A 17,799-nucleotide genomic window follows, 5' to 3' on the forward strand; every position below is an offset into this window, starting at 1 on the left:
CCCTCGTCTTGCTTTGGTCCCCATCTCGCCGCGTCGGCCTCTCCGAAAAACTTCTGTCCCGTTATGTTGGCCCGTACCGTGTCCTGCGCCAGGTAACCGCTGTCACTTACGAGATCGCTCCGGCCTTCCAGCACGCTTCCTCCCGCCACCTTCAACGTGATATCGTCCACGTCTCTCGCCTGAAACCCTACCTCTCGCCATGCCCCTCAACGTCATCCAGTACACCGTGACGGTGTTTTTCCGGACAGGGGGCCATGCAACGGATATTCACAGAAGACGATGAGAAGGAAGTGCCTGACTGGTGTGCGCGCGCTAGTGTTCGGTGTCTCCTGTGTTCGCTCTGCGCTCCGGTCGCCCTTGCTTGTGACTAACCTTTCGGGCAACGTAACAATATTGTGAAGCCCATGACAAGGCCTATTCTACCTATTCCTATTCTACATGGTCGGCGTTGCTGCCTAAGCCGAAGATGAGGAGAAGGAGGTTGGTGGTGTCTCGTGCTCGGCAAGCGGACCCAGCTGCTTTCAGTCCTCTGTCCCGGTCTTAATAAACCCAGGACGTAACATCTTGGTGGAGGTGCTGGGTATACTGGTTCCCCTCTCTCTAGAGAAGACGGATCCTCTGCTGCAACCTCGCCGGAGTCGTCGCATTGTTGGTCTGCCGCCTTCTGTGCTCATGATGTCCCTGGACGGCGACGCTCTGAGGTCTGTGCCCAGCAGTTCATGGCAGCATTTCCTGGAGCCACGGCCGTTCGCAGGCTCAACCAGCGAAGACGTGGATGAATGGCTTACCCACTACCAATGGGTGAGCCGCTACAATAAGTGGAACTCTTGTGCCTGGACTTGCCAACGTCGTCTTTTCCCTGACCGACACGGCCCTAACGTGGTATGACAACCACGAGGATTCATTTACGACATGGGATCGCTTTGTAGATGAGCTAAAGAAGTGTTTCGGCGACTCTGTCACGAAGAAGAAGCGGGCTGAACAAGCGCTTGCGCAAAGGGCTCAGCTTCCCGGAGAGACCTGTACAGAGTACATTGTGTAGTGTGCCAACTGTGACAGGTTCCGCTACCGCCATGCGCCGACACTGCGCTGCGCCTGACGACGACGAAGTTATGCGCCGACACTACGCTGCGCCTGACGACGACGAAGTTGCCCCGCTCTCTTGGTGCTGGCTACGCCCGTCTACGCTGCCAGATCCTGCACGGCGGTTCGGTCTCTTGAGGACGCCTAATAAACGCACCCCTACAATTGGTGGAGGTGCTGGGTACATCCCCTACCAACCTGGAACTCCGGAGCCGTACGCTGCCGCCTGTGTCAACCATGCCAGATGAGACTGCCCCAACACCGGCGGCCAGTTCAACCACCGTCATTTGTTCTGGCGTCATCCGGCAGCGTGACCCTGCCCTCTTCAGTGGCACTGCCGACCATGATGTTGACGACTGGTTGTCATCGTATGAGTGAGTGAGCAGCTATAACAAGTGGGACGACACTATCAAGCTGAGTAACGTCATCTCTTATCTCACGGACGTGGCGAACCTCTGGTTTCGAAACCATGAGGCGGACCTACCCACTTGGCCCGTATTTAAGAAGAGCTTTGCGGAAGTGTTCGGCCGCCCTGCGATGCGCAAGCTCCGTGCCGAACAGCGCTTACGGGACCGCGCTCAACGCACTGACGAGACCTTCACAAGTTACATTGAGGACATCGTTGACCTCTGCAAACGTGTCAACGCCGCCATGCCAGAAGCGGACAAGATCCACCATATCCTCAAAGGCATCGCTGACGACGCATTTCAGATGCTCCTCGCGAAAAATCCCACCACTGTCAGTGAGGTTATTAAGCTTTGCCAGAGCTACGACGAGCTCCGCAAGCAGCGCGCTTCTACACGGCGTGCCGGTGTCTGCGACGAAGCCCTCTCCACACTGGCCCTGGGCGGTACTACTCCTGAGGACTCCCCTCTTCTCAACCAAATCAAAGCCTTTGTTCGTGAAGAGGTCGCTCGCCAGCTGTCCCTGATATCCCATTTTCAAGACCCCGCCTGCCAAGTTCCTGACTCGACCCCGTCTTTGGCTCCTATTATTCGCCGTGTCGTGCAAGACCAAGTCGCTGATCTGCTGCCGTCCAGCCCTGTGCTCCCGCCTGTGACAGCACCCCTGACGTACGCCCAAGCGGTGGCCAGGCCACGGCATACGCCGGCACCCGATTCCTACCAGGCCGCCCCTTCTTTCCGTCCTCCGCCGCCGTCTGAGCCCCCGTCTCAAGCTCCATTCTCAAGGGTTCGCCCACATCCTACGAATCCCTGGCGTACTGTGGACAACCGACCCATCTGTTACGCCTGTGGTCTGCCCGGCCATGTCGCGCGGCTTTGCCGCCAGCGCCTTCCGCCTTCTCGACCTGATCTGCGCTCCTACCCGTACGATGCCAAACTATCCTCGCCGAGACGGCCACCTGGTCCCCCCTTTGTTTCCCCTGATCGCCAAATTTACACCACTTGCCGATCGCCTTCCCCTCGACGCCGTTCCCGTTCTCCGATGCTGCGACGTTCTAGCTCCGCGCTTGAGGGAAATTAACAGCCGCAGTTCCGGGGGCAAGAACTGCGCTTGTTTCGAACTCCTCAAGTCCTCCGTGTCGTCCCGCTAATGTAATTGTAGTGTTCGTGGAAGGTGCCAAGGTTCTCGCCCTCGTCGACACGGGCGCTGCAGTATCTGTCATAAGTGAAGCTCTCTGCCGCCAACTCCGCAAAGCGACTACCCCACTTTCTGACTTTTCGCTTCGCACTGCCTCATCACAGCGCATTCATCCCTCAGCCGCATGTACGGCCCGTGTCCTCATTCAAGATGTTTTGTACACCATCGAGTTTATTGTGCTGTCTCACTGCTCACACGACATCATCCTGGGATGTGACTTCCTTTTGACTCATTGTGCCGTTATTGACTGCGCTCGAGCTGAAATCGCCTTTTCTCCGCTGTGTGATGCTCCCTTTTGCGACGTACCTACACAGTCTGCCAAACTTGTGGTCGCGACTGATACCGACATTCCTCCGTTTTCTGCTGCCCTCGTACCCCTCTCCTGTGCCGGTGTCCCTCATTCAACTGTTTTCTTCACGCCTTCCGAAACCGCTTCCCGCCGTCCCTGCCTCCTGCTTCCCTTTGCTGTTCTGACGATCGACCATGGACAAAGTGCAATTTACGTCTCGAACCCATCTTCGTGCCCGTCAGCAGTGCTCCGAGGTGAATGCCTCGGGCGTGTTGAAGAACTTGATTCCTGCCTTCCCTACCCTATTCTTGATACCACCGCTTCCTTCGATGTCGATGTGCTCAGCTCCTGTGATGTTAAGAATGATCCACCGCCCTCCGACGTCTTCCACCGTGCCATTGACGCCGACCTTCCACCCGCGCTACGTGATCAACTCGTCGCCCTCCTGCAGCGCTTCAGTTCTTCTTTCGATCTTCCTCAGACTGCCTTGGGCCGTACGTCTGTCGTTGCGCACACCATCGACACCGGTACACACGCCCCTCTTCGCCAGCGCCCCTATCGTGTCTCGGCTTCTGAGCGCCACGTCATTTCTGATCACGTGGACGACATGCTCCGTCGGGGTGTCATACAGCCCTCCCACAGTCCCTGGGCGTCCCCTGTTGTGTTGGTAAAAAAGAAAGATGGTTCCATCAGGTTCTGTGTTGATTACCGCCGGCTCAACAACATCACACGCAAGGACGTCTATCCCCTGCCACGAATCGATGACGCCCTGGACTGCTTGCAGGGAGCTGAGTATTTCTCCTCGCTGAATTTGAGGTCAGGCTACTGGCAGGTGCCCATGGCTGACGCTGATCACTCAAAAACTGCCTTCATAACACCTGACGGCTTATATGAGTTCAACGTCATGCCGTTTGGCCTTTGCAACGCCCCGGCAACTTTCGAACGCCTGATGGACACTATCCTTAGTGGACTCAAGTGGGAGAGTTGTCTTTGCTATCTCGATGACATCGTCGTCTTTTCTGCGGACTTTTCTTCTCATCTCATCCGCCTCGAGCGCGTTCTGACTTGTCTTACTAACGCTGGGCTCCAGATGAATTTGAAAAAGTGCCGCTTTGCTGCCCGACAACTCACCATTTTAGGACACGTAGTCTCTAAAGACGGCATTCTTCCGGACCCCGCCAAACTTCGTGCAGTTCCCGAATTTCCGAAGCCCACCTCACTGAAGCAGCTCCGTAGCTTCGTTGGCCTTTGCTCTTACTTCCGTCGCTTCATCTTGAATTTCGCCTCGATCATCGCTCCCCTGACACAGCTACTCGCCGGCAGCTCCAGCCTCTCCGCTTGGACGCCTGCTTGCAATGATGCCTTCGACACCTTGCGCCGCCTTTTGGTTTCGCCTCCCATCCTGCGCCACTTTGACCCGACTGCGCCTACTGAGATCCACACTGACGCCAGTGGTATTGGACTGGTGCCGTTCTCACCCAACGCAAACCTGGCTTCCGTGAATATGTGGTCGCCTACGCCAGTCGGACCTTGAGCAAAGCGGAGGCCAACTATTCTGTTACCAAACGAGAATGTTTGGCCATCATTTGGGCCTTTGGAAAATTTCGTCCCTATGTCTACGGTCGCCCGTTCTGTATAGTAACCGACCACCATGCCCTGTGTGGCTGGCCTCTCTCAAAGACCCGTCAGGGCGCCTAGCTCGCTGGGCTCTGCGACTGCAGGAGTATGACATTCATGTCATTTACCGCTCTGGCCTCAAGCATAATGACGCGGACGCTCTTTCCCGCTCGCCGCTACCAAGTGCTTCATCGCCTGCTCCTGTGTCTGCTTACGACTTGTCCTCGCTTGCCACTGCCGACATGTCCACCGAGCAGTGGAAAGACCCTTGGATCGCCACTCTTAATAACTTCCTTTCGAGTCCTACGACTGATAATTCGTCCCGTTCCCTCTTACGTCAAGCCCGTCACTTTTCTATTTGGGACGGTCTCCTCTATCGTCGCAATTACCTGTTCGACGAACGCAAATGGCTCCTAGTGATCCCCCGCCATCTACGCACCGACATTTGCGCCGCTTTCCATGCGGACCCCCAGTGTGCCCACGGCAGCGTGTTAAAAACCTATACGCATCTGCGTCTCCGATTCTACTGGCGTGGCATGTACCGCTTTGTTCGCCACTTTGTGCGATCTTGCCCATCCTGTCAACGGCGTAAATGTCCGCCTCACACCTCGCCTGCTCCACTGCAGCCGTTACCCTGCCCTGCCCGCCCGTTTGACCGCGTTGGCATAGACCTCTACGGCCCCCTCCCTCCCACTCCCGCTGGTCACCGCTGGATTATCGTGGCCGTGGATCATCTCACACGTTATGCTGAAACGTCTCCATTACCATCTGCGTCCGCCCGCGACGTGGCTTCCTTTCTTCTAAAGAACCTCATTCCTCGCCATGGTGCTCCTCAAGAACTGCTCAGCGACCGTGGACGCGTATTCCTGTCTGACGCTCTTGAGGCCCTCCTCAAGGAATGCCGCATTATCCATCGAACCGCTTCGTCTTACCACCCTCAGACCAACGGCCTGACCGAGCGTTTCAACCGAACCCTCAGTGACGTGCTGTCCATGTACGTCGACGCCAACCACTCCAACTGGGACCAAGTTGTTCCCTTCGTCACCTACGCATATAACACTGCGACACAAACCACCACTGGATTCTCTCCCTTCTTTCTTCTGTACGGCTGCGAGCCCCCCTGCACGATGGATACTCTTCTTCGCTACCGACCCGACATTTCCGAGTCCACGCCACTGTCCGACGCTGCCAGGTACGCCGAAGAATGCCGCCAGCTTGCTCGCTCGTTTACCACGCAGACCCAGTGGCAGCAAAAACATGACCGCGACACTTCCGCGGCCTCTACCTCCTACCCTGCCGACTCCCTTGTGTGGCTCTGGGTGCCTCCCATAACTCCCGGCCTTTCGCGGAAACTGCTGCATCGGTATCATGGTCCCTACCGGGTTCTCAAGCAAACCTCTCAGGTCAATTACATTGTTGAGCCTGTTGCACCCGCTGCGGACTTGCGTCGCCGTGGCCGCGAAACCGTCCACGTCAAGCGATTGAAGCCGTACTACGACCCGTTTGTTCTTCCTTCCCCTTAAGACGCTGGCTCCTTTTCACCCGGGGGAAACTGTAGTGTGCTAACTCTGACAGGTTCCGCTACCGCCATGCGCCGACACTACGCTGCACCTGACGACGACGAAGTTATGCGCCGACACTACGCTGCACCTGACGACGACGAAGTTGCCCCGCTCTCTTGGTGCTGGCTACACCCGTCTACGCTGCCAGATCCTGCACGGCGGTTCGGTCTCTTGAGGACGCCTAATAAACGCACCCCTACAATTGAAGAAATCATAAAGTTATGCAAGGTCGTCTCTCCTGGCATGACAGAAAAGGATAAAGTTGGCCACCTACTTAAAGGGTTTGCAGAAGATATTTACAATTTTCTTATCGGCAAAGCAAGTCTAGATTCCATGTCTGACGTCATCCAGCACTGCCGCACGTTTGAGACATTGAAGATGCGTCGCATCACACCGAAATTCGGACGTTTGGCCGGTGTGACAACGGTGGCAGCCGTAGACACAACATCGTCGTGTGATCTGGCTTCCACGATCCGCCAGATCGTGTGCGAAGAGTTGACCAGGTCGCTCGAACTCACTCGGAATTCTTCAGTGCTTTCTTCTGAGTATCCCACGCGCCCTCCTCTGCCAACCGCAGTTAATGCAGCGGACTTTGAGGACCACCGGGTGCCCCGACAGCTGCGGCCGAGCAACATATCGCGATCGCCTCCAGAGCACCGGCCCCGCTTTTACCAACATCCGTCGGCCACATACGACGAGAACATTTGGCCCAATACTAGGCACGAAGACTACTTGCCGGCTCAACGTGCTCCTGGTCCCTCTCTTGTCTGTTACCGCTGCGGTCAGCCCGGTCACATCTCACGATTTTGTCCCCGCCGCCAACCATCGCGTTGCGGCTCCTCAGGCTATCCTCCGCGGCATGATTACCAACCTGTACCTTCTCGGCGCCCGTCCTACCCGCCTGATGTCGACAACCGATGGCCTGCACAAATGCGGAATAGTTCACCGGCATCAGACAGAAGCGTGACTCCACCTCCAGCTTACCCCTACACCACCACCTTTACGTTCCTATCTGTACGGACGACCGTTCACCGTCGTCACCGACCATCATGCCCTCTGCTGGCTCGTTAACCTTCGTGACCCATGTGGGCGCGTTGCACGGTGTGCTCTCCGGCTGCAAGAGTTCGATTACACAGTCGTTTACAAGAGTGGTCGCCGTCACGCTGACGCGGACTGTCTTTCGAGGCTGCCCCTTCCCGAGTCTGAGTCTACCATCGCTACTTTGGACCACTGCGTCACGTCAGTGTCATCTGCTTTTCCTGATGTCGCAACGTTCAAAGCGGAACAGCAGAAAGATTTAACCCTACGGCCTCTCCTTGCGGCAGCTGAAGATCCTTCCAATGTCAGCCACTTTTGTGTGCGGGATGGTCTTCTGTGGAAGAAAAACTGTTCTTCTACGGGCCACCGCTTCCTGCTGGTAGTCCCGAAGAGCCTGTACAACTCTGTTTTGCAAGCCATGCACGATGACCCTACATCTGGACATCTTGGTTCAGCACGGATGCTGCACCGTACTTAGGCACGCTTCTATTGGCCGAAAATACGGGCCACGACTGAGCGGTACATCGCCAGCTGCACCCAGTGTGAACAATACAAGCGACCTACTAGCCTTGCATCTGGTCAGCTTCACTCTGTGACACCGTCCGCAGCACCATTCGAGCAAGTGGGCATAGATCTCCTTGGCCCGTTTCCGAAATCCTATCATGAGAACCGCTGGATAGTGGTTTGTGTCGATTACCTTACTCGTTATTGTGAAACGGCAGCCCTACCCGCAGCTACAGCGTATCATGTGTCCTCTTTTCGGCTACGATTCATAGTTCTACGTCATGGACCTCCAAAGGTTATCATCAGTGACCGTGGTCGGCAGTTCACCGCTGATGTCGTGGAGCAACATCTCCGTTCCTGCTCATCGCATTTTCCCCATTCCTCGCCTTACCATCCCCAGATGAATGGACTCACTGAGCGCACGAACCGCATGATCACCAACATGCTGTCAGTGTATGTTGATTCAAGGCACAAGAATTGGGACAGCGTCCTGCCGTTCATCACGTACGTGTTCAATACCGCGCGCCATGAGACTACTGGCTACAGCCCCTTCTTTTTACTTTATGCTTGGCCCCCACGCTACACCCTGGACACCATACTACCATTTTCTGACGAGCTTCCTGAAGATCCCTCCATCGCTGAGACACTCTGTCTCGCCGAAGAAGCCCGACGCCTTGCTCGTCTTCGTGTTCTCGCCTCCCAAGATCGGTCCAAAGCGCGCTACGATGCCCGCTGCCGTCACATCACTTACAGGCCTGGTGATTTGGTCTTGTTGTGGCGGCCTATCAGAAAGTGAGGATTGTCTCAGAAGCTGCTGTGCCACTACGATGGGCCCTATGTCATTGTTGAGCAATTTAGCGAGCTCAATTACCGCATAGCTCGTCTCACGGCAAGCGGACGTCGTTCAGCGCGAACTGAAGTCGCTCACGTTGTCCGGCTGAAGCCCTACCATTCGCGCGGCGCTTCTTAACTCGCCCAGCAGGCTTCGGCTGTGTAGGGGGAAGTGTGACGCCCATGACAAGGCCTATTCTACCTATTCCTATTCTACATGGTCGGCGCTGCTGACTAAGCCGAAGATGAGGAGAACGAGGTTGGTGGTGTCTCGTGCTCGGCAAGCGGACCCAGCTGCTTTCAGTCCTCCATCCCGGTCTTAATAAACCCATGGCTTGTTTCATAGCTCATTGGTGCTTAGCATGTGAAAATGTGATATTTATGTGCAGCGCTGTCCATATGCTAGCATTTGAAGCTAGTGTGACAAATGTGTCGCACTGTCATATAAACTATTAATGCCATTGTAGTTGGCAGTTAACTTTATTTACTTTCCTGCACAATGCCAGCAACTAGACCTTTATTGTACCACTCTAGAGAATTACTTTCCTGCAAGATATGTGCCTTAGAGTGACCAAGATTTTGCATTTTTGTCTTTTATGTTTATAAGACTGGTGCTTTAGTGGTTTGATTGCACCACGGTTTGTGTGTTTATTTCAGAGTTGTGTACACTTTTTGGGCGCACATTGCTTGTTTCTGAATTTGGTGTGACACAAATTTACTGTGTGTTGCTTCCATTTTTGTTTTAATATATATTCTATCTTTTGTGTGATTTGGGTTGTGTGCTTTGTGTCCTGCCTGCTTCTTTCTTTTTGTTTTGGCCAACACAGTTATATCTAACCTAATGGTCCCACTGATTATGTTCTTTATACCTGATGTTAGTTGTGGTCTTTCCGCAGCAAAATAGTCAGACAGATGTGGACTCTGTTTCATTAGAAACAGTCCACCATTAACAGGACTTCGTTTTCAAAAGAGGCTTTATCATGTAGCCACGTGATCCTTACCCTTACTGTCAACAAGCTGCTTTACAAGCATAGGAAAATTAGAAGCTATCCAAAGAAAGGCAGTAAGATTTATGTTTAACAAATAAAGGCCTACTGACTCACCCACCGAACTACTCCAGACAGCCGGCATTCTCACTCTGGAAAATAGAGCTAAACTTGCACGACTAAAATTACTTTACTAGTTACTCCATAATCAGCTTAACCTTGATAAAACTAGGTACCTGATGGCCCCAGAGACAAGACCTACATGTCACAGACATTCAGTAACATTAAAAGAGCACACATTTCGTACTGACTGCCTGAAATACTCCTTTTTTCCACTTGCAATAAGAGAATGGAACACCCTTGACCTCTCCATTACCCGCAGCACATCACTAGATATCTTCACTCAGTCAGTAGAAAATTTTCTTCACTCGTAAACACACTTGAATTCTGAACCTTTGTTGACAACTTCCTTTTTATTGCCTTGCTATTTTTCTTACCAGTGCTTGTTTGTTTCTAATGTCATATATATCCCATGTATTGATTATGTTATCTTGTCTTGAACTAAAATGTACAATCCGACGATTCTATTGCTCTACCCGTGACTTTTATGTATTGAACTTAATTAAGTGCGACACTGTAGTCGTTTAATTGCCCTTCAATCCTTCTTCTTGTTCGCTCTTTGTGTTGCCCAGTCAAAACGCACTACAGGAATTTACGACAGAAAACTTCTGTAGTCTGTCGTATTTTGGGCATGTAGTATTTCTGTAGTCTGTCCTCTGTAGTCTGTAGTGTCGTACTTCTGTAGTCTGTCTTCTGTAGTGTAGTATTTCTGTAGTCTGTCTTCTGTAGTGTAGTATTTCTGTAGTCTTTCTGTAGTGTAGTATTTCTGTAGTCTGTCTTCTGTAGTGACGTAATTCTGTAGTGTCGTATCTCTGTAGTCTGCCTTCTGTAGTGCATTTGTGTAGTGTGTTGTATTCCTGTAGTCATTACCAAGTACGCTTTATTTGTCAATTAATATGCAGCTACAGAGCAGCAGTCTGACTCTGAACATTCGATGCATTCCTGCAGTACAGCCAGGTATAAAAACGCCTCACTTGGAGCAAATCGACTATTTATTTACATATATACAGAATTTTTCTTCAGCAGGTCTCTCTTGTTCAGACTGTCCTAGGTGAAGAAAAAGAACAGTGATATATATAGTATGCATACACAACAAATACATGCAAATGTTACAAAAGTCATACAGTGGAATCTTGATTATGCATTCCCCTTTCATGCAACGATCCACATTTAACATCAAATTGGCACGGGCCCGACGTAAACCCATAGGAATAATGCATAAAGCCTCAATTATACATCTGAAGAATATGCACACGCCGCTTCATACGATGGCTGGCGGGAACCGTCCGGAATGTGAGACATTGGCATGCAGAGCACTTTACTGACAGAAGTGACGTCAACCAAGCTGTTTCCAGATAGAAATCAAGATGCAGACGTGCATGCAACGTGTGACCAAGTGCATCATGGCCTGTAATGACTGTTCTGCCAACGGCTCAGAATGAGTCCGTGCATGCAACCCGCATCTATCACTGCGAGGCGGTCCGCCTGGCCCGTTTTTCCGCGCGCTTCACTTACGAAGACGTTGCGGGAATAAAAACTGCACGTTCATACCACCATAAAGTTATTGTAGAGGCGGTAAAAAGAGAAGACATTTCTGTGATCGCTGGTGGCTAGTTCAAAAGCGCTTCTCGCTACACCTTGAGTAAAGCACATGTTAGGCCTACAACACCAAGCAAGCGGTGTACTGTCAGCCGGCAGAACGCACATCACTGCAGAAATCGTGCCAAAGGTGGACATTGCGCTTTCTTTTTTCCTTTAAGATACGAATTCTTAGTACAACATGAACTGGTGGGCGAGTTGGTCTGACATATCTTAGTGAAGCAGCACAACGGCACAAGGCCAAGGGAAGAAGGGGACAAACAGCGCTGAACTGACAACAAATGTTTATTCCGGATGCTAACAGCATATATATACTCTTTTGCACCTTAGAAAAAACAAAGAAACAGAGAGCAGCAGAAAGTATCAATCCCAGTCATTGTGCGCATGCAGCTGTATCGCGTGTACATCGATCATTTGAAATCAGGATGTTGTGCTCTTTCACCGAGATGGCAACGGAAGGAGTGCTGATACAATTCACACCCAGCTTCATGATCTCAGATGCCTCAATAATCTCTCGTGTAAGCTTATCCTTGTGTTTGGTAACAACTTGGCTGTTTTTGAATTCTGGGTAACATGAACAGTCACGACAGTGAGTACCTATGTGGCGGGCCGCGTTCTTGACATTGTTTGCGTGCTCTTTAAGTCTTTCATTAAGACACCGGCCAGTTTGGCCGATGTATGACCCACCACACTTCAACGGGACTGAGTACACCACGTTGTCTTGGCATGGCACATACTTCATCCTGTGGTTTTTCTTGCAATTATGACCAGATTCCGATCTTTTATCCGGGCGATTAACTCTCGCACACAAGCCACTCAGTCTGACAGGAGCCGAAAAAACAACATCAACTACAGCCTTTTTGCCTATTCTCTTCAAATTGTGGGACACAACATGAACATAAGGTATTACTGCCAGATTTTTTTTTGCTTGGAATGGGGGACAGCTTTGCCCTCCTTCAGCTTTTTCAATATCCCTTCTGCTACTGATGCCAGAATATGAAGGGGGTATTTTGCGTCTGTTAGCCTATCAACCTGATTGGAGAAACTAAATTCAAACTTGTGTGGGCAGGATTTTTGCATGGCATTTTGAAAGCATGACGCCACAATGCCTCTTTTAACAAGCTTCGAATGGGCAGAGCTGTATGGAAGTAAGGGCTTTTTACCCCTAGGATCAAATGCCCAGCATACATGGAAATCAGTAAAATATAAGGTCAGATCAAGGAACTTAATGCGATCATTCACAGCCACTTCATGCGTAATTTCCAGCGGCGAAAGCACTTCACAGAATATCGCACACAGGTCATTCACTTCCGCAGCGAAGCTGGCCGGGTCACAATCTAGTAAAATTAGGTAATCATCTACATATCGGAACACTCTTGCAACTGTTGAGCTCATGAGTGATTGTTCGAGTGCCCTGTCAAGCTTAGCAAGGAACATGTCACTTAGCAATGGAGCGATGCAAGATCCTATGCAGATCCCATTCTTTTGAATAAAAACAGTTCAAAAGAATGGGATCTGCATAGGATCTTGCATCGCTCCATTGCTAAGTGACATGTTCCTTGCTAAGCTTGACAGGGCACTCGAACAATCACTCATGAGCTCAACAGTTGCAAGAGTGTTCCGATATGTAGATGATTACCTAATTTTACTAGATTGTGACCCGGCCAGCTTCGCTGCGGAAGTGAATGACCTGTGTGCGATATTCTGTGAAGTGCTTTCGCCGCTGGAAATTACGCATGAAGTGGCTGTGAATGATCGCATTAAGTTCCTTGATCTGACCTTATATTTTACTGATTTCCATGTATGCTGGGCATTTGATCCTAGGGGTAAAAAGCCCTTACTTCCATACAGCTCAGCCCATTCGAAGCTTGTTAAAAGAGGCATTGTGGCGTCATGCTTTCAAAATGCCATGCAAAAATCCTGCCCACACAAGTTTGAATTTAGTTTCTCCAATCAGGTTGATAGGCTAACAGACGCAAAATACCCCCTTCATATTCTGGCATCAGTAGCAGAAGGGATATTGAAAAAGCTGAAGGAGGGCAAAGCTGTCCCCCATTCCAAGCAAAAAAAAAATCTGGCAGTAATACCTTATGTTCATGTTGTGTCCCACAATTTGAAGAGAATAGGCAAAAAGGCTGGAGTTGATGTTGTTTTTTCAGCTCCTGTCAGACTGAGTGGCTTGTGTGCGAGAGTTAATCGCCCGGATAAAAGATCGGAATCTGGTCATAATTGCAAGAAAAACCACAGGATGAATTATGTGCCATGCCAAGACAACGTGGTGACTCAGTCCCGTTGAAGTGTGGTGGGTCATACATCGGCCAAACTGGCCGGTGTCTTAATGAAAGACTTAAAGAGCACGCAAACAATGTCAAGAACGCGGCCCGCCACATAGGTACTCACTGTCGTGACTGTTCCTGTTACCCAGAATTCAAAAACAGCCAAGTTGTTACCAAACACAAGGATAAGCTTACACGAGAGATTATTGAGGCATCTGAGATCATGAAGCTGGGTGCGAATTATATCAGCACTCCTTTCGTTGCCATCTCGGTGAAAGAGCACAACTTCCTGATTTCAAATGATCGATGTACACGCGATACAGCTGCATGCGCATAATGACTGGGATTGATACTTTCTGCTGCTCTCTGTTTCTTTGTTTTTTCTAAGGTGCAAAAGAGTATATATATGCTGTTAGCATCCGGAATAAACATTTGTTGTCAGTTCAGCGCTGTGTTTGTCCCCTTCTTCCCTTGGCCTTGTGCCGTTGCGCTGCTTCACTAAGAGATTCTTAGTACAGATACTGCTACCTGCTTCTGCGTAGTGACAGCGGTTTTAGAGAAAGTTTGAACAGAAAGACATGTCGCTGGCATGGCCGTATACTGTGCACTGCACATCTCCGAAGGGTTGTAGTAGTCATATTCCTGGCGCGCCGTTCATATTTTTTCGAGATTCATCCGACATCTACTTAATGTGCAGGAACAGAGCGCTCGCCTGCCTTGTCTAAAGCCGCCTCTTCCACGCTGAAAAGCCTGGCTGCGTGCGGTCTCAGAACAGTCTGCTAATGTGGTCCATAAGTGCTGTTAACAGTCTGGTTCATAAATATAATCTTCTGTGCGTCATCTCAGTAGCAGACTATCCTTAAGCAGAACTTGGGTAAAGCAGTATCTCACTATAGTAGGCAAATTCCAGTGCGATTTGCAGGTTATTCCAGTAACTAAGTGTACCATAGAGACAGTTAGGAAATACAGTCAAGTTACGAGTTTTGTAAGCACATGAGCTTACCCAATCTATTCATGCATATAACAAGAGACTATTGGCTTGAACAGATATTTACCGCCGCAGGCCACAGCACTTCTGTGCCAGGTAGCGCGTCACCTTCTTGTGGTACTTTTGGAGATCCTCAGCCGAGCAACCCTTCAGCTTCAAATAATGCCAGAAGGAATCTGCACAGATGGGGTAATAAGTAATGTTAGTGTGGTTGAATATAAAAAATGAGCAGATCGAATAATGAGCATTAATACACCTAACATAGGTTGTCAGTTCGAATCCGTGCTGCAAGAAAGGCTCTAACTTAACTAGTAAGTTTATGCTGCACGACAGGCTGAATCGTATGACACCATCTGGTACATTCATGCCAAACGGTTCACCCACTAATTTTACAGGAATGTCGTGACTAAGCAGCCAGACTTTAATGCCTGCCAGACAGATATACATATACTGATCGATATAGTTTTGTTTCGAGCTGTGGTGCTCGAGCATCACACTGCCACCTGCTATTATTTTATTCCATTATCTAACCACCTCGGCTCCCATGGCAACTACTGGGATACACTGCTGCATTGGAGGCTGCCAACTTGGGTTCTATCCGTGGAATCAGCACAACTCAGGCTCAAAACGCAACCAGGCTGAGAACGCAACGCAATGCTCTAAAATTACTACCTCGGGCTAATAGCTCTGGGAGCAAAGCTTCACACACTGGTGCATAATATTATACTTCAGATACACCCAGCAAAGCAGTAGAGAGAAAAGCCCTTTGATGAATAACAAAATTTAGCTGGAGTTTAAAAACCCACTTGCACTCTGCGTAGGTTTGGGACTTGGGGGAAAAAGAGAGGTGCAGGAAATTGCAAAGGTTTTCAAGCAATTTCAACAAAATTTCAAAAATTATACAGCCCCTGAATTAGGGATGGCATACATCAAAGTGGTGACAAATGGAGTGACAAAGTTCCTTACACAGTGTGTGCACTGATGAGAAATGAGGAGGTTTTAGTGCTTATCTGGGAGATTAACAGCAAATAAAGTTTATTGCGCATATCTGCTGCCTATGAAAGGCTAACCGCCGAATTCAGAAGTGCGCCTCAACTCGATACTCCGTCTCCACTCTGTGGAGTGGAGAAAACAACTGCTCTTCCATTTGATGGGCAGTTAGGATTGAAGAATGCCACTCGGCATTTCTTCAGACAAGGAGCTGCTCTAGAGACCTTCTTCCAACTGCCGTCCCTCGAGGAAGCATGAAAGGCAAATGATGATGAGAATAAGGCGAAAAATTGCCTTTGGCTAGAAAAAAGCATGGCATGGCTATTATGTGTCTGTTTTATCACGCTGCACCACCTTAAGAACACAAAGAACCTCACCGTTTATTAGCCTAGTAAAACATCTTTCGCAAGCTGCCTGACGAAAGCAACAGAGAAAAACTACCGGAAATGCTTGCACATCTGGCAACCTTTGCCACCAATGATGTAGCGTCTATGTAGGCATTTACGAATGGTGTAAAAACTGCCGTTCGTCAACTTGTGGGAGGTTTCGCTGGCCTGCAGAGGCCAGCGGCGAAGCTGAGAAGTACCAAAATGGGTTTGGATTTATGGGGTTTAATGTCCCAAGTGACTCAGGCTATGAGGGATGCCATAGTGAAGGGCACTGATAATTTCATCCACATGGGGTTCTTTCACGTGCACTGACATCGCACAGTACACAAGCTTCCAGCATTTTGTCTCCATCAGAATGCGACTGCCGCGGCCAGGATCGATCCTGTGTCTTTGAAGTCAACAGCTGAGCACCGCAACCCCTGAGACTGCTTCATCATCAAATTATGCATTACATAAATGACACTGTATCACAGAAAAGGACTAACAGTCATGGCCAAACTGTAGTTACAGCCAAAAGTTGGCACCGTGAACCTGCTCCCCACATCCAAAAGCTTAGACAGCTTCAGCCAACACACAGGAATCAGATTGTCTCCCAAACCCCATGACACTGCCTCCCAAAGAAGGTGGCAGCCAATAAGTGGGCAACAAAAAAGTAAACTGTGGGTAACAACTTGAACGTCTTGCATCACGCTACAAGGTGATGTGAAATTTGAGGAAAGGCCCCAAGAAGCACATAATTTTTAGATTTTCAGAGCACTCTTAGCCCTTTAAATGCCAAATGTTTTCCTAAAAAACATGCCAGAAATTTTAAGCAATCAATTTTTTTGTGTACATTATTCTTGAAGCCACTTCATTGCATACACATGGGTAGCTGCAGAGCAGTCAGCTCAATGAACCGATTGTGGTTGACAGCACTCAGACATACAGACAAGGGACAGAAACAAAAAAGATGATGGCACAGGCACTGAACTTAAAACTTTTCCCAGAACTGCCGACATACTGCATAAATACCCACACCACAGGCACCAACACGCAGCGATTTATGCACTCGTGGTAACAAGGAGTGGTATGAGAAGTAGTGGAAAAACAACAAAAGCTAGAAGCAAAAACCAGAGGACACAGCACAGGATAAAACCAGAACAAGGTGAGAGAAAAATTTATAAGCAAGTCATTTTTAAAAGACTGCCAACAGTGGATAGGTTTGACCAAAAGAATATTTAAGAACTGGTCTGATAAAATGGAACTAAAAAACCTTATACACAAACACAGACCAAGCGCAGTGAAAAAAAAATGAAGGAGAAATGGCAAAAAACACGCAATAGAAGCAAAATGGCGATTGGGTAAGCAAACGAGAATTAAGCAACAAGCGAAGGTGAAGTGTGCTAAAAATTAAAAGGATAAAAGGGGAATAAAAACGCGCATGAGCCACAAAGGTGAAGCCAACAATTAAGATGGTTAAAGTGGAAGATGACGTACAGTGAAGCCGAGAGATAAAATATAAAAAAGTTAAATTCAATAACCAGTATGAAGGCAAAAATCAAGGAAAAACACCAAAAGAGGGAAGTTGGCAGAAGAGGCAAGGCATGTAACACACATGTACAACCAGGGCTAGATCAAGTACGTCCACAAAGAAAGGCAATCCTCCGAGTGAAACCAAGCGTGTTCTTTACATTCACCCCGGAGCCTGAAAATCTCTGCGGCTTCCACCATTGCATTGCGTCAGCTTATTACGGGGCTCTATTAACACAGTGGCTTTCTCGAACTTTGGGCAGCATGGCTTTTTTGCGTCCCATTATCAGCAGTGGACTTGCAGGTACCTAAGAGATGTACCCGATAAATCAGTGTAATGCTCTCTTAGCCTTCCATTGATGCCAATGTATACCTTGCAGCAAGAAAAAGGGATTGAGAAAGCACTTCTTGTGCAT

General features: G+C 49.5%; 1 protein-coding gene across 7 annotated transcripts in view; it reads right to left on the reverse strand.

Annotated features, from left to right (window-relative positions):
- The window catches only part of LOC149357661 (uncharacterized), a 130,496-nt gene that overhangs the window by 103,858 nt on the left and 8,839 nt on the right, over positions 1-17,799 (reverse strand). For 2 of the 7 annotated variants that reach the window (XM_089584821.1, XM_089584820.1), the window contains exons 5-6: positions 14,563-14,671; positions 10,607-10,674 (exon numbers count right to left, since the gene is read on the reverse strand). The exons of 4 other annotated variants lie outside the window; for them this stretch is intronic. In XM_089584821.1, coding sequence (XP_089440947.1) covers positions 10,629-10,674; positions 14,563-14,671 — 155 coding nt within the window. In that variant the 3' untranslated portion in view covers positions 10,607-10,628. Of the gene's footprint in view, positions 1-10,606; positions 10,680-14,562; positions 14,672-17,799 lie in introns of those variants that run through there. One more of the 7 variants, XR_016291858.1, reaches the window with a different exon arrangement.

This window comes from Amblyomma mixtum, chromosome 3, assembly GCF_055824585.1.
Source record: "Amblyomma mixtum isolate Tamu chromosome 3, ASM5582458v1, whole genome shotgun sequence".
Lineage (NCBI taxonomy): Eukaryota > Metazoa > Arthropoda > Arachnida > Ixodida > Ixodidae > Amblyomma > Amblyomma mixtum.